General features: G+C 37.8%; 1 protein-coding gene across 5 annotated transcripts in view; it reads left to right on the top strand.

Moving 5' to 3' along the window:
* Window positions 1-14,929, top strand: part of LOC102004188 (chromosome unknown open reading frame, human C4orf29) — a 57,739-nt gene that overhangs the window by 15,288 nt on the left and 27,522 nt on the right. For all 5 annotated transcript variants that reach the window (XM_013515329.1, XM_005386733.2, XM_013515330.1 and 2 more), the window contains one exon: window positions 7,949-8,049. In XM_013515329.1, the coding sequence (XP_013370783.1) occupies window positions 7,949-8,049 (101 nt within the window). The remainder of the gene's footprint in view (window positions 1-7,948; window positions 8,050-14,929) is intronic.

The raw sequence follows: 14,929 nt of genomic DNA, 5'->3' as shown, positions 1-14,929 counted from the left end.
TGACTGATACGCCTGGCTGTAGATTGTTTTTGATCATGGCTAATTGGAGTTCTATGTGCTTCAGTTACTGTTTGTCAGATTTTTTTTTCTCTACCAGGGAAGTTTTCTGCTGTGATGTCTGTGAATAGGTTTTTTTTGCATCATTTGTGCTATCTCCTGCTTTTTCATTGACTCCAATCAATCTTAAGTCCTCATCTAGCAGCTGCCCAATTGATTTCTCACGGGCATTTGCTATTTTTAAGAAATCTTGCTTTTCATAATCACTAACCACAAGCCTGTCTTCACTATCTGAGATTCTGTCCTTGAATTGGCTTATCTTGCTGCAGATACTTTCAATGGAATTTTTATTTCTTGGATATCTGTTTGAATCTGTGTTATGGGATCCATTTCTTTCCTATGCTGAGCATTCATGACTTCCATAATTTTCTTAGGCTCCTCTATTTTTTTATCTGTGTCTGCTCTAGAGACACTAAGCATGGTTTTCATTGTGGACACCCTCTCTGCATTTACCTGAGAAATTATTCCTGATTTGAATTTTTTCTAGAGCCTCATTCAATTGCTTTGTTGTTACCACTTCAGAGAGGTCAAGTGGGTGGCTTTCAGATTGTCCCACCTCATTGCCCCATGGTTTTGCCTTTGGTGAACTGGATGTCTGGTTGCATCTTTTTTAAGTATCTTCTCATTTTCTTTTCTTTTTTTTTTTTTTCTTTAAAGTTTAATTCCTGGGGTGGTGTTTATAAATTGCCTACAGTGGATTGCTTCATTGCTAATATTTAGAACCCTTAGAGAATGACTATTTCTCTGAGGTATCTTCCAGGTGTAACTGGTTTTTAGATTTTGAGTCTGTTGGAAGATCCTACTTTTTCAATTTATTGGGGATGAGAAGTTGTTGCCTACTTGGTTTTTTGGCACTGTGCAATAGTATTTTCTATGACTCTTAGTCAGTCTCAGTCTTAAAATACCAGCAAGAACAACTAGTTAGAACAGTTATGTCACTTTGGCTAGAGTGGTACCATCAGCAATAATGATAGCATCAAACACAGCCTAGAAAATGAGAAACTGAGGTAACCATTAATTTGCCACCTTTAACCATATGAACTAGATTTGTGGTTATACAGTCATCTCTATATCATGGTTCACTTATTGTGGCTTCACTGTATCATGGATTTTTTTTTAAAAAATCTAATTTTGCTATATCACAGGATTTTGCGGTGTATAGGCATTTATATAATTATGATTTTATCTTTTTCTAAAAATTTAAGGTATAAAAATATAAAAAATGTTACTTCAAACATATTTAAAAATATTAAATTGAAATAAAATATGTATTTCATCAGCGGGTGAATACTGTACTGTATGTAATGGAAATGCAGTATGCCACTACCGCTTGTGCAAGTTTGCCAACATGAGGTTGTACGTGGTGCACTGTTGGCTGATGGAATGGAAGGCAACTAATCATAGCACTGTGTTCTGTATCTTGGGCACTGATTGGCTCAGTGACCGTAGCATCAATTTATTTGCTCTCCCACACTCTGCCCATATGTTCAGTATCTCTCCTCATTCAAGTTGTAGTATACTTCACTGGTGAGTACCCATATAGAATTTTACATGTTGTTAAAATTACATAGGTTTGGGGCTGGGGATTTAGCTCAGAGGCACAGTGCCTGCCTGGCAAGCACAAGGTCGTGAGTTCAATTCCCGATTCCGGGGTGCGAGGGAATTACATAGGTGTAAGAGTGTAGAAAGTGTTTATAAGAGTGTGCAAAAGATTAACAAGAGAGTGGGAAAGGTTTATAAAGCCTTAAAATATATGTAAATGATAAAATAAATATAATGCCACTACTTTGCAGATTTTCACCTATGGTGGGAATCTCTGGAACATAACTCCCACAATAGGTAAGGAATCACTGTATAACAAAATCTGAAACAAACCAGAAAATTATATGCAGTATATAAGTCCTTAATATTTCAATTTTTCCCTCGGGTTAAAATTTAAAAGGAGTGAGGGAGAAAATAGAGAAGTAGAGGAAGAGGAAGAGATTAGAAGTAAGGGTGGAGGACAAAGGGGGATCACACTAACTTTGCAAAACTGGTGCAGAAGACTGGAAAGGAAGAGAGAAGAAAGAGACAAAAAGAACAGAAGAGAAGAACAACCACAAAGAGATTAGAAACCACATTTATACTCATATAGAAACAAGATCAGACAATGAAGGAGAGAAAAAAAATACATAAAAACAAACCACAACAACAACAAAACAGAGTGCGGGGGGAAGTCCACATCCTGGTTTATCTCTGCTGTCACTGGTAGATAACATGTGGAAAGAGAGTGCAGATCTGGGTTGATTTATTCCAGCAAGCCAGCAGTAGCTTTTTGGTGGGGGTAGTGGATAATCTCAGTGGGCCTGAGCCTTCTGGTCAAGACCATGTTCATTCTACCTGCAGCTGTAAGCACACCTTCTGTGGGCTTTAACCCAGTTGGGAGCTGCTAGATGGAGCCAGCACCTGCTTTGAGTTCTGAGGTCAGCTGGCCCCTCTTCAAGATGGCTCCTGGCCAGTTACTCTCTTGTGTGGGACAACTGAGCCCTCAACACTCACTGCTCCTTCATGTCCACTGCTCCCCTCCACTGCTGCATCTCCTTGTGGAGGCCTTTGGGGTCACCAGCAGTCACTATGTGCAGGTTTGAATCGCTCCTTGTACAGTGAACCTCGTCTCAGGGGGAAGGCACCACCAGCTATCTCCTTCCTCTTTGTTGAAGACTCTCTCTTTACTCTCTCTGTGGTCAATTCCTGCTTTAGATCCTTGGTGTGCCTATGTTAAGTAGGTTTATTGCTATTATTTAGAACCCCTAGGGGAGGACTACATCTGAGAGATGTCTTCCAGGTGTAGCTAGCTTTTGGGTTTTGCAAGCTCCTACCTCTTCAGTTTATTGTGGATGAGAAGTTTCTGCCTACTTGATTCTTTGGCACTGACCTCTAGTATTTTTTAAGACCCTTAGGTAATCTCAGTCTTTGTGGGAAAAAAGGGCCCAGAGGTTTGGTTGACAGCCGTGGCGGAGGAACGAGTGTAAGCAGACTTGGACTTGTTATGTCCTTGGCAGACCGAGTGAGTCTCCCCGCCTGGGCTGCCCCGCTCTGCCCCTCCCTCGGTGCCTCCCCTCGATGATCATACCCCCTTTTGCGACGCCCCTAGCCTGCTCTATAAAATGCCTGGTACTTCCGCAATAAAGTAGATCTGCACCATCAGCCTGGTCTCCAGTGTCTCTTTCTTTACCGTGCCGCCGCTTGCCGCGGGCCCAGGTCCCTCGACCCGAGAGGTTCTACCTCAAGTCTTGGTATACCAAGAAGAGCAACTGGTTAGAACAATTATGTCATTTTGGCTAAATTGGTACAATCAGCAATAACAATAGCATCAAACACAGGCTAGAAAATGACGAACTGAGGTAGCTATTAATTTGCCACCTTTAACCATATGAACTAGATTTGTGGCCATATAACAAAATCTAAAATGAACCAGGAGAAAAGTTAAAAGCAGTGGGTTCAGGGGGATAGAGGCGTAGACAAAGAGGATGAAATTAGAAGCAAGGCTGCAGGAAAAAGGATTGTGCAAGCTTTGGGAAATTGGTGCAGAAGAGAGGGAAAGAGAAGAGAGAAATAGAACAAGAACAGCACAGAACAATGAAAAAGTTAGAAACCATGTTCACACTAATGTAAAACAAGAACAAACAATGAAGAAAAAACAAAACCAAAAGAAGAAAGAAAAGCAAAAAAAGAAAATAAAAAATAATGTCCACCTCAAGGTGTGTCTCTTCTATCACTGGTAGACAACATGGAGAGACATAGACTAGACCAGTTTGATTAATCCCAGCAAGCCAGGAGTAGCTTTACATCAGGGTAGTAGATGATCCCAGCAAGCCTGCACCTTTATTTCCTCTGAAGTTCAGATTGGTTTCTGGCCATGAGGCTAGAGTCAGACCCATTCAGCCTGCAGCAGTCTGCACCTCCTGTGGGCTTGAACTTAGCTGGGAGCTGCTAGATGGAGCCATCAGTAAGTTCTGAGCTCAGTTGGCTCCTCTCTAAGATGGCCCATCCCCATCTCCTTTGGGACATCTGAACCTGAGTAATTCACCAGCCACTGCAGTCTGTTCCATCCACTGTTCTGTCCCACTGGTATGTTTCTCTGTGGAGAGCTCTGGGGTCGCCAGTAGTCACCATGCATCTTGCAGTTTCGAGCTGCGGCTCCCATGCAGTGAGTCCAGGGTCAAGGACAAAGAGCCACCTGCAACCTCCGTCTTTGTTGTAGTTTCTGTCTGCACCCTCCCCATAGGCTTCACTTCTCAATTCAGATCCTTCTTGCGTTCCTGGGAGCCACTTCCCTCCTTCTCGTCCTTACATTGCTATGTTCCAGTGTCTGAACACCAAATCTCAGGATCTTTCTCTGCTGCTCACCACTCCATCATCTTCCTGGAATTCCTCCCTTCTGTTTTCATGTCATCTTTTTTAGATTCCACATACTAGGGAAAATATGTGATACTTGTCTTTGTGTGTCTGGCTGATTTTGCTTAACATGATGATCTGCAGACTTACCCATTTTCTTACAAACGACATAATTTGTTCCTTGTGGCTGAATAATACTGTACTTGGTATATATACCATCCTTTTTTCATCCATTCATCTGTTAATACATAGGCTGGTTTCATATTTTGCCTGTTGTGAATTGTGACAAAATAAAAGTGGATGTCTACATGTTCTATATCTTGCCTGTTGTGAATTGTGACAAAATAAAAGTGGATGTCTACATGTCCCTATAGTACATTGGCTTTAATTCTTTCTGGCAGATATGAAAGAATGATGTATATTAGGTGATATGGTAGTTGTTTTTTTTTTGAGGAAGTGCCATACTAATTTCTACAGTGGCTATAGTAATTTACAGTCCTACTAGAAGTGTAGAAGAGTTCCTTTCTCTACATACCTTCACCAGCATTAGTTTTTCTGTTCTTCATAATAGTCATTCTGATCGGAATGAGAGGAAATGGCAGTGTAATTTTGATTTGCATTTCGGTAATGGTTAAAGATGTTGAACATTTTTTCATGTTTATTTGCCATTTGTACTTTTGAGAAGTGTCTGTTCAGTTCATTTGCTGATTTATTGATTGGTCTATTTGATTTTCTGGTGTTAAATTTTTGAGTTTCTTACGTATTCTAGATATTACTCATCTGTTGGAAGAGTAGCTGACAAAGATTTTGTCCTGTCATCTATTCTTCACTCTTGGTTTTTCTCTTACGTTGCAAAAAGTTTTTAAATTGTTGTAGTCCCATTTGTTGATTCTTGCTATTTTTTCCTGTATTATTGGTGCCCTATTCAGGAAGTCTTTGCTTGGCCTACGGCTTCCAGTGTTTACATTCTTTTCTTCTAACAGGTTCAGAAGTTTCAGGTCTTACAGGTAGGTCTCTGATACATTTTGAATTGATTTTTCTGTTTGTTTTTTGTTTTTCTCTTTGAGACAGGGTCTCGCTATGTAGTTCAGCCTGGCCATGAGCTCACTTTGTAGCGCAGGCTGGTTTCGAACTCACAAAGATCCTCCTGCCTCAGCCTCCCAAGTGCTGACATTACAGGTTTTACCCCCTAGGCTTGAATTGATTTTTGTATAGGATGAGAGATAAAGATCTAGTGTCAGACTTCTATAAGTGGATATCCAGTTTTCCCAACACCATTTGTTAAGAGTCTGTCTTTTCTCAGTTTGTGGTTTTGATACCTTTGTCAAAAATCAGATGGCTGGAGTTATATGGATTTGTTTCTTTGCCATCTGTTCTGTTCCACTGGTCTATATTTTTGTGCGGTACTATACTATTTTTGTTACTTTGGCTTTGTAGTATAAGTATTGTCATGCTTCTGCCTTGCTGTCTTTGCTTGGAATTGCTTTGACTATTCTGGATTATTTGTGCTTCCATGTGAATTTTAGGATACTTTTTTCAAGTTTGGTGAAGAATATCATTGGAATTTTGATGGGGACTGCATTGATTCTTTAGATCACTTTTGTTTATTTAGTAGTAGTAGTAGTAGTATTGGTACCAGGAATCAAACTCATAATCTTGCACTTGCCAGGTACGTGCTTTGCCGCTGAGCTATATCCCTAGCCCTGGGAAGACTTTAGATAATAAAAATTTAATACCAATTTTGGGTTTCCTTAAACATTTTCTTAAATGCAGCACAATTGCTGGGCTTGGTGGCGCACACCTGTAATCCCAGCACTGGGGAGGCTGAGGCAGGAGGATCTTTGTGAGTTCGAGACCAGACTGGGCTACAAAGTGAGCTCAAGGCCAGCCTGAACTGCATAGGAGACCCTATCACAAAGAGAAAAATAAAAACAAACAAACATGCTTAGTGAGACCCTGTCTGAAAAAGACAAAAAAAGAAGAGCTGGGCGTGGTGCCACATGCCTGTAATTCCAGCACTCAAGAGGCTGAGACAGGAGTATCTTTGAGAGTATGAAGCCAGCCTGGGCTATGAACTGAGTTTAAGGCCAGCCTGAACCGCATAGTGAGACCCTGTCTCAAAAAGACTACCCGCCCCCTCAAAAAAAAATGCAGCACAATTACAATTAAAGTATTCAATTTAGAATTTAGATCCATATAAGTATCCCAAAATTATTTTGGAAAAATACATGAGAGTACAGTCAGATCAGGAATATTCTTAAAAGATAAAATAAGGAAAGACTAGTTCACTCATATATCAATGAGTATTATAAAGTTGCAGTTACCAGTATACCATATTAGTGCAGAAATATAGGCTATTAAAATCTAATAAAGTGTTGAAAATAATTTGCAGAAATTTATGGAAATTCAGTTTGTGGAACAGTAATATTTTAACTCATTTGCATATGCATTTTTAACTAAAGAACATTTACACAACTAGCTAAAATTTGTGTTTTTAAAAATGCTGGATGTAACTCAGTGTAAAGTGTTTGCCTAGCATGTTTGAAGCCCTAGGTTCAATCCCTAACACCATCAAAACAGGGTTGGGGATTTAGCTCAGCAGCAGAGCGCCTGCCTGGCAAGCGCAAGGTCATGAGTTCGGTTCCTGGTACCAGAGAAAAACCAAAAAAAAACAAAACCAAACAAAAAACCTCCACCATCAAAACAAAGACAGGTATTGAAGTTAAATTTATAGACACAAAACCAGAAACTGATGGATGTTTGTTTCTGATTATTAACAATATGTGGTATTTTTCTGCTACTTGTTCTTTAGTTTTTATTGTTGGCTTGATTTTTTTTTTTTTTTAAAGAAATAGCTACTGTATTTGACAGGAGAATAAGTTTAGACACTGAGTGTTAGCTAGTTTCCATTTGTCTTATTTAATGTGTTGACCTTTGATGCTTTGCATCAGTCAGTTGCCAGTACTGAACCACTGTATTTGATTTCAGTGCTTACTTGATTGTGGTAAATTATTGTAATTTTTAAATAGTTCTTATGATGATATTGTTGAATGTTGTTGAATTCTTTTAATTAGTATTTTATTTTGTGTTATTGCTGTCAATATATGCATGACATTTATTATTTATTTTCCCAACTAGGCTGTACTAAAGCATACAGAAATAAAATAAATGGCCAGGCATGGTGGCACATGCCTGTAATCCCAGCACTCGGGAGACTGAGACAGGAGGATCCCTTTGAGTTCGAGTCTAGCCTAGGCTACAAAGTGAGTTCAAGGCCAGCCTGAACTGCATAGGAAAACCCTGTCTCAAAAACACAAGGAAAAAAAAGAAAGAAAGAAAATAAATGTGTAGGAACAGTGTCTTTTGAAAAGCTGAGTCGAGTCAAAAGGAAATACAGTAAGGACTAGAGAAAGGTCTTAATTCAGTAGACCCTTTTTATTATATAAACATCCATTTTATTATATAAACATCCAAGGTATAACCTACTTGCATCTTTGTTTTTCCTTTCTTTTAGATTGAAGAGCAGTCAGACTGTAAGATCCTAGATGGACACTTCGTTTCCCCAATGGCCCATTATGTACCCAATATCATGCCAGCTGAATCTGTTATTGCAAGGTAAGAATTTTTGAAAAAGATAGATTAGTAAATTATGTTCAGTAAAATCATATCATACTGTGTTACTTCAAATCACTTAGTAACAAGGCAGATGTAAATAGTTGAAAAGACTAAATTTAGATGCTATTTTAATTCTTGTAAGAATACATTAGAGGCAATCCATCTCTAGGCCCCTTTCTGTCCGTCTCAGACACAAGCTTTCTTTCTCTCAATGAATTCTTCCTACTCTTAATCTCAAAAAAAAAAAAGAAAAAGAAAAGAATACACAGTAAAGTTGGGCATGGTGGTACAGGCCTTTAATCCCAGCACTCAGAAGGCTGAGGCAGGAGAATTGCCATGTGAATTCAAGGCCAGCCTGGACTACAAAGTGAGTTTGAGGTCAATCTGGGCTTTACAAGTGAGTTCAAGGCCTGCCTCAACTACATAGCAAGATCCTATCTCAGGAAAAAAAAAAAAAAAAGTGTACAGAGTAGTATGTGTACAAGGATGTTTATCCAAGCACTGTATATATTTAAAAAAAAGTAGTGTCCTGAATGTTCAGCAACAGGAGATTAATTATCCATATAATGGATACTATTAACTGACATAGCAATGTAGTCACACTATATGTTGTCTAATTTACTTGCCTGGTTGCTGAGACAAAATACCCAATACTCACAAGTTAAAGGAGAAAAGATTTATTTCAGCTCACAATTGGTAGAAGTTTCAGTCCGTAATTGGCTGGCTCCATGGTAGAGGGGCATCACAGAGGAGAAACAGTCCATGGTGTGGCAAGCAGAAGGCAGCAAAGCAGCAGCAGTGGAGCAAGTTTCACTTTCCCTTTTATCCCATCCAGACTGCCAGCCTTTTGGGTGGTAGGACCCACACTCAAATTGGGCCTTCCCATTATCCACACTCAGAACTATGCTAAACCAATCAGTGGACTAATTCAGTACCATACAATGTTAATCACAGTATCACACACCCTAGATTTAACCAGCTCTAAAAAACAGCACCTATGAGCACATGAGACTTTAGGGGGACATCTCAGCACAAGTTATAAAAATGAAAATGTAAGAAAGTAACACAAATGATTGTTCAGTTCCATTTTTATAAATGTGCAAGCAGATGTACACACATCATCCAGAAATTTCCAGAAGATATATATTAATGTGCCAACCCTGATTATCTCCAAATAGAGAGATTTTGGCTTTTATTTATTTATTTTTAATTTTATTTTTTATTTTTGTCTTTTTGAGAGAGTCTTGCTATGCAATTCAGGCTGAACTTGAGTTCACTTTGTAGCCAGGCTGGTTTCAAACTCACAATGATCCTCCTATTTCAGCCTCTCAAGTGCTGGGATTACAGGTGTGCACCACCATCCTTGGCCTTGGCTTTTAAAATTACAATCTTAAATTTCTGCAATGTTCATATATTTCCTATAATTGGAAGAAAAAGATATTTTTAATTGAATAAAGACTATGTGGTAACTTAGACTACATAGTAAGTAAACCTCCTCAGGATAGTTTGTGAATGTAAATGGACATTCCAAAAATATCCTATGGGTTTTTTTTTTTAAATGAAATAATTTTGTCACAAATAGGAATTTGCCTTAGCTTTTTGCCTTAATTAAGGTTTTTTTCTTTTTTCTGCCTAATTTTTAAATACTTAAAAAAATTTTATTGATACATTTTAGATATACACAATAACATTCAGCATAGGGAATCTGTACCTGTACATATATCTTGATTCTTTTTTTTTCCTCATCCCCCTCCCCTCCCTTCAACCCTCTTCTCCTTATTTACAAAAGCTTTGTTTTCATTTTTTTCCTTCTATTGTCTTTTTTCTTTTCTTTTGCTACCCAAGATTTTTAACTCATTAATCATACAATAGTTGAAACTTAGCTTTTTTGGATCTTCTTACATGATTACAGCAGGACCTGTGTTCTTGAACTTGATTCTTTCCACTATTATGGTCACAAACCAAGTTGGATGAAAACCAAATCACACTCAGTGATTAGGTCCAGTGTTGGCCTTATGGGTTTGCAGCCAGAATCAGGGAAAGAAACCAGGTAATTTGCTTTGTTGAAATTTTCACCACAGAGTACAGAGGTCAGTTTACACCAATCTTGTTAATAGGTTTTTAAAATTGTTTTAAATTCTTAGTCAGTGTTGAAGTTAGATCTTTGCATGGTTTTCTGTTGTATACTTTACCTAATTCTATTTACTTAAAAGGAACAAGATAGTTTACTATTTCCCTCTGCATTGTTGATAATAAACCATTTGCTGTCCTGGTAAGTAGTTTCTCCTGTAAGATTTTTGTTTGCAGTAGCAATGATATATGTGTAAATGTGAAAATCCTTCAGGCAAAAAGCTTTTATCCTGTAATGGAAATGAAACCTACCTAAGTTTTATGCAAGTACATTAAATCCTGAATAAACTCCAGTTTATTCCAAGAAATTCATAACCTAATAAATGAACCAACCTATATAGTGATCTAACAGAAAAGCAACTTTTATAGTCAGTTATTATTTCATTATTACTAAAGTCCTGTTTTAAATGTTTTTCTTTTAATAACTTCAAAGTAAAGTGCAAGTAGTGTTACATAGCGGAAAGAATCAGAACTTTGGAATTAAACAGATCAGCAGTTGAACTCCCGATTTTACTACATATTGACCTAATGACTTTTGGTCACTTACTTAATCTATGAACCAGGTTTTATAAAGCAGGAATATTTAGACCTGGGCATGGTGGCACATGCCCTATAATTACAACACTTAGGAGGCCGAGGCTAGAGGATCACCATGAGTTTGAGGATAGCCTGGGCTATATAGAGTTTAAAGCCAGCCTGAACTACACAGCAAGACCATACCTCAGAAAGGAAGGAAGGAAGGGCAAAAGCGCCTGCCTGGCAAGCGCAAGGTCGTGAGTTCGGTTCATGACAAGGAAGGAAGGGAAGAAGGGAGGGAGGGAGAGAGAGAAAAAACCCCTTATGTATAGGGTTATTAATATGAATAAGTGAAATAAGGAATGAAAATATAAATGCTATATAAAATTATAAGTGCTGTATAAATTATAAATGCTATATAAAAAGCATTAAATATATATGCAGTTCTTTAGCCTGTACATTAAAGAATATAGAAAGAAAAATAATTCTAGGTTTTTATGTTCTGTCAGTTCCTTCTTTGGAACTGTGTCCTCTTGTAAATTCTCCCCTTATCCGGAACATTGTGTAGGTGTACACAGAAAGTCAGGAGGAAGGAGCAGGGGTGAAATTCAGTGATAGAACTTTGGCTTGTCTGTGAGGCCCAAGTTCAATACCTAGCACAGCAAAAAAAATGTATAGAATAGGAAGCTGCGTGTGGTAGTGCAAACCTGTAATCCCAGCACTTAGGAGGCTGAAGCAAGGGAATCACCGAGAGTTTGAGGCCAGCCTGGACTACATGACAAGACCCTGCCTTAGAGAGAGAGAGGGAGAGAGGAGGAGTGAGGGACGGAGGGGGGGAGAGAGAGAGGGAGAAAGAAGAAAAGCAAGTGAGAGAAAGGAAGGGGAAAAATTGTGTTTTTGACTCAGCCTAAAAAATAATTTCAACAAAGAGTTATTTCTAATAGATGACAAGAATGGAAGTTACTTCCTATCTCTGCAGTGACACTTTCACATCATAATTTATTCTGATAAATATAGATTGCTAAGTGATGCAAACTGACATCTTCCCTCTTACAATTTTTTCCTTTCTTCCCTCTTATGATTTTTGAGAAGTAATGTATCTCACTGCATTAAAATACTGCAAAATATATATTTAAAAAGGGAAAAAATTCAATGATGATTCCAGTAAGGAGATAAATTGCTTTTTTTTTTTTTGGTCTTTTTGAGACAGTGTCTCACTATGCAGTTCAAACTGGCCTTGAGCTCACTTTGTAGCCCAGGCTGGTCTTGAACTCACAATGATCCTACTGCCTCAGCCTCCCAAGTGCTGGGATTACAGGCGTGCGCCAACATGCCCGGCAAATTGTTTTTTATGAATAGTGTTCGCATTTTTTTTTCCTATGTGCTCAAGATAGCAGTGATTATTTACTCTTCTTTTTGTAGAGATTTTTTTTTTTTTTTTTTTTTTTGGTTTTTCTCCGGTACCAGGAACCGAACTCACGACCTTGCGCTTGCCAGGCAGGCGCTTTTGCTGCTGAGCTAAATCCCCAGCCCCTACTCTTCTTTTTGATCTGATTAATCATTAAATAGGCAGGCAATCTATCATCATGTTAATAGCTGCTTGACCATCTGGGTATGGTGGTGTGCACCTGTAATCCTAACACTCAGGAGGCTGAGGCAGAAGAGTTGCTGTGAGTTTGAAGCCAGTCTCAGCTACATAGGCAGTTCAAGATAAGCCTGAATTATATAGCAAGACCCAGTCTCAAAAAATGCAACAAAACCAGCTGTTTGATATTCATACTATGACTGTATGGCTGTCTTGGCTAATTTCCCACTTTCCTACAGTAGACATTTAAATTGAATAGTTTCCTCTGTTTAAACAACAGTAACAGTGAGCATCCTTGTATACATCTCCTTACCTAATAGTTATCTTGCCAGTTATCTTGCCATAAATTGCTACAAGTGGAATTTCTGGGCTTACAAGAATCACATAGAAGCCAAGTATGGTGGCACACACAGGTAATCCCAGCATTGAAAGGGTGAGGCAGGAAGATCAGAAATTTGAACCTAGCCTGGGCAATTTAGGAAGGCCCTGTCTAAAAATTTTTAAAAAGCCAGGCATAATGGAGCATGCCTGTAATCCCAGCACTCAGGAGGCTGAGGCAGGAGGATTGCCATGAGTTCAACGCTAGCCTGGGCTGTATAGTGAATTCAAAGCCAGGCTGACCTACATAGCAAGACCCTGTGCAAAGGCCCTGGGCTCAATCCCAAGTACTGTGGGGAAAAAAAAAAAGATTTGCACTGATTTTAAACTTTTGGTCACATTGCCATATAAGTGGGAAAGTTTCAGTAATGTTACACTGGATATATATTAATCAATCCATAGGAGAAATCTGTTGTCCCATGGTCATTTAGTTTGTTATCCTTGATTTGTTTTGAGTTTCCACTTTTCCTGAGGCAGAAGAAAATTATTCTAGGCAAATAAAGTGAAGGAACTCAAACATTGCTTTTCTCAGTAGTTTTATACTGCTTAAGATCCACCAACAGTGAGAATTAACCATCGAGTAGGATTTCTGTATGTAATGTGAAATGAACTGTCTTGTGTCTTACACATACCGATAGTGAAGATATACTTAGGTCAAAATTCCAGATGAGCCACAGTATGTTTAAACATAGCATTAAAAAAATAAACAGCATTAATTTGAGCAAATTTTATCAAAAATTGAATTTTAATAAAAAGATAAATTTAATGATTGTCTACTGGTAAAATGTTAATATTCCTGCAGAGATAGATTTTTGTGTATTTTATAAAAATTTCAGCCGGGCATAGTGGCACTTACCTGTAATCCCAGCACTTGGGAGGCTGAGGCAGGAGGATTGCTATGAGTTCAAGGCCCACCTGGGCTACAAAGTGAGTTCAAGGGCAGCCTGAACTGCATAGTGAAACCCTGTCAAAAAGGCAAAAAAAAAAAAAAAAAGAATTTCATTTTTCAGTGTCAGTGTCCAAAATAATTTTTACGTAAATGAGTTTAGGTTTTTTAAAAATGTAAGTATAATGCTTTTAAATTTAAGTATTATGCATACTTTTAAATACAGTGCTTCTGGCTTTTATGAAAATTTACTCCTATCATAAAATGTGTGTGTGCTACATAATAAAACCAGCAATTCTTATTGTGTAGCATTAAAGTTGTTCTTAAGCATGTTGCTTTTATTCCACATGGAAAATTGTAATGAATGTATTATGTAAATAACAAAATGTAGGGCCAGAGATATAGCTCAACAGTAGAAGCACCTGCCTGGCAAGCGCAAGGTCCTGAGTTCGATTCCCAGTACCAAAAAAAAAAATGTAGCTGGACTGTGGATGTAGCTTAGAGGGAGAGTACTTGCGTAGAGGTACCACACCACAGTTGTGATTTCCAGCACTGCAAAAATTAATAAATAGCAAAATATAGATCATTCATGTAGTATGATTTCATGTTTATTATGCAGTTTTGGTTTTACTTGTTTTTAATTTTTGTTTTTTTGGTTTTGGTTTTTTTGTACCAGGAATGGAACTCAGGTCCTTACACTTGCCAGGCAGGTGCTTGTGCCGCTGAGCTGTATCCTTAGCCCTATTCCTTGCTTTTTGAGACAGGGTCTAAGGTGTGATGTTCAGGTTGGCCTCAGACTCATGGCAGTCCTCCTACCTCAGCCTTCTAAATCCTGGGATTACAGGCAATGTGCTGTCACACCCAGCTCTCTTTTCTAAGAATGTGACTTATGGCAGAGTGGAAAAAGCAGTATTTATAATTTAACAGACATGATTTTAAACTTCATATACATTAAATTTAAAGATTAAATATAAATTTATAATTTCAACAAATTAAATGTCAGTAAGTAAAATAATCATAAACAGGAAAAATAATTTTTCATTGCTTCTTTAATTTATGGTTTTAACAGCAATAAATATAAATCAATACATTTATGTATAATATTAAACATAAATAATTTTAAATTATTCTCATCCTAATGTGACATCCAATAGTTTTCTACTTATTCCAAAGGGTAAAAACAACTAAGTTGCATAAAATTTTTCCCAGACCGTAAAAAACCTCGTAATTTTTTGCTAGATATGGAATTATCACCTCAAAATAACTTCCTTTAAAGTTTAGAAGGTCTTGGTACATTTTTCCCATTATCCAGTGTTATTGAAGAAATATTTGCTGGCAGTCTGATTTTTTTTTTTTTTTTTTTTTTTTTTGAAACTACATATTTT

This window comes from Chinchilla lanigera, unplaced genomic scaffold (genome assembly GCF_000276665.1).
Source record: "Chinchilla lanigera isolate Chin_1 unplaced genomic scaffold, ChiLan1.0 scaffold00027, whole genome shotgun sequence".
Taxonomy (NCBI): Eukaryota; Metazoa; Chordata; class Mammalia; order Rodentia; family Chinchillidae; genus Chinchilla; species Chinchilla lanigera.
Note: the sequence above shows the minus strand (reverse complement) of the source record. Positions and strands in the feature narration are given on the sequence as shown.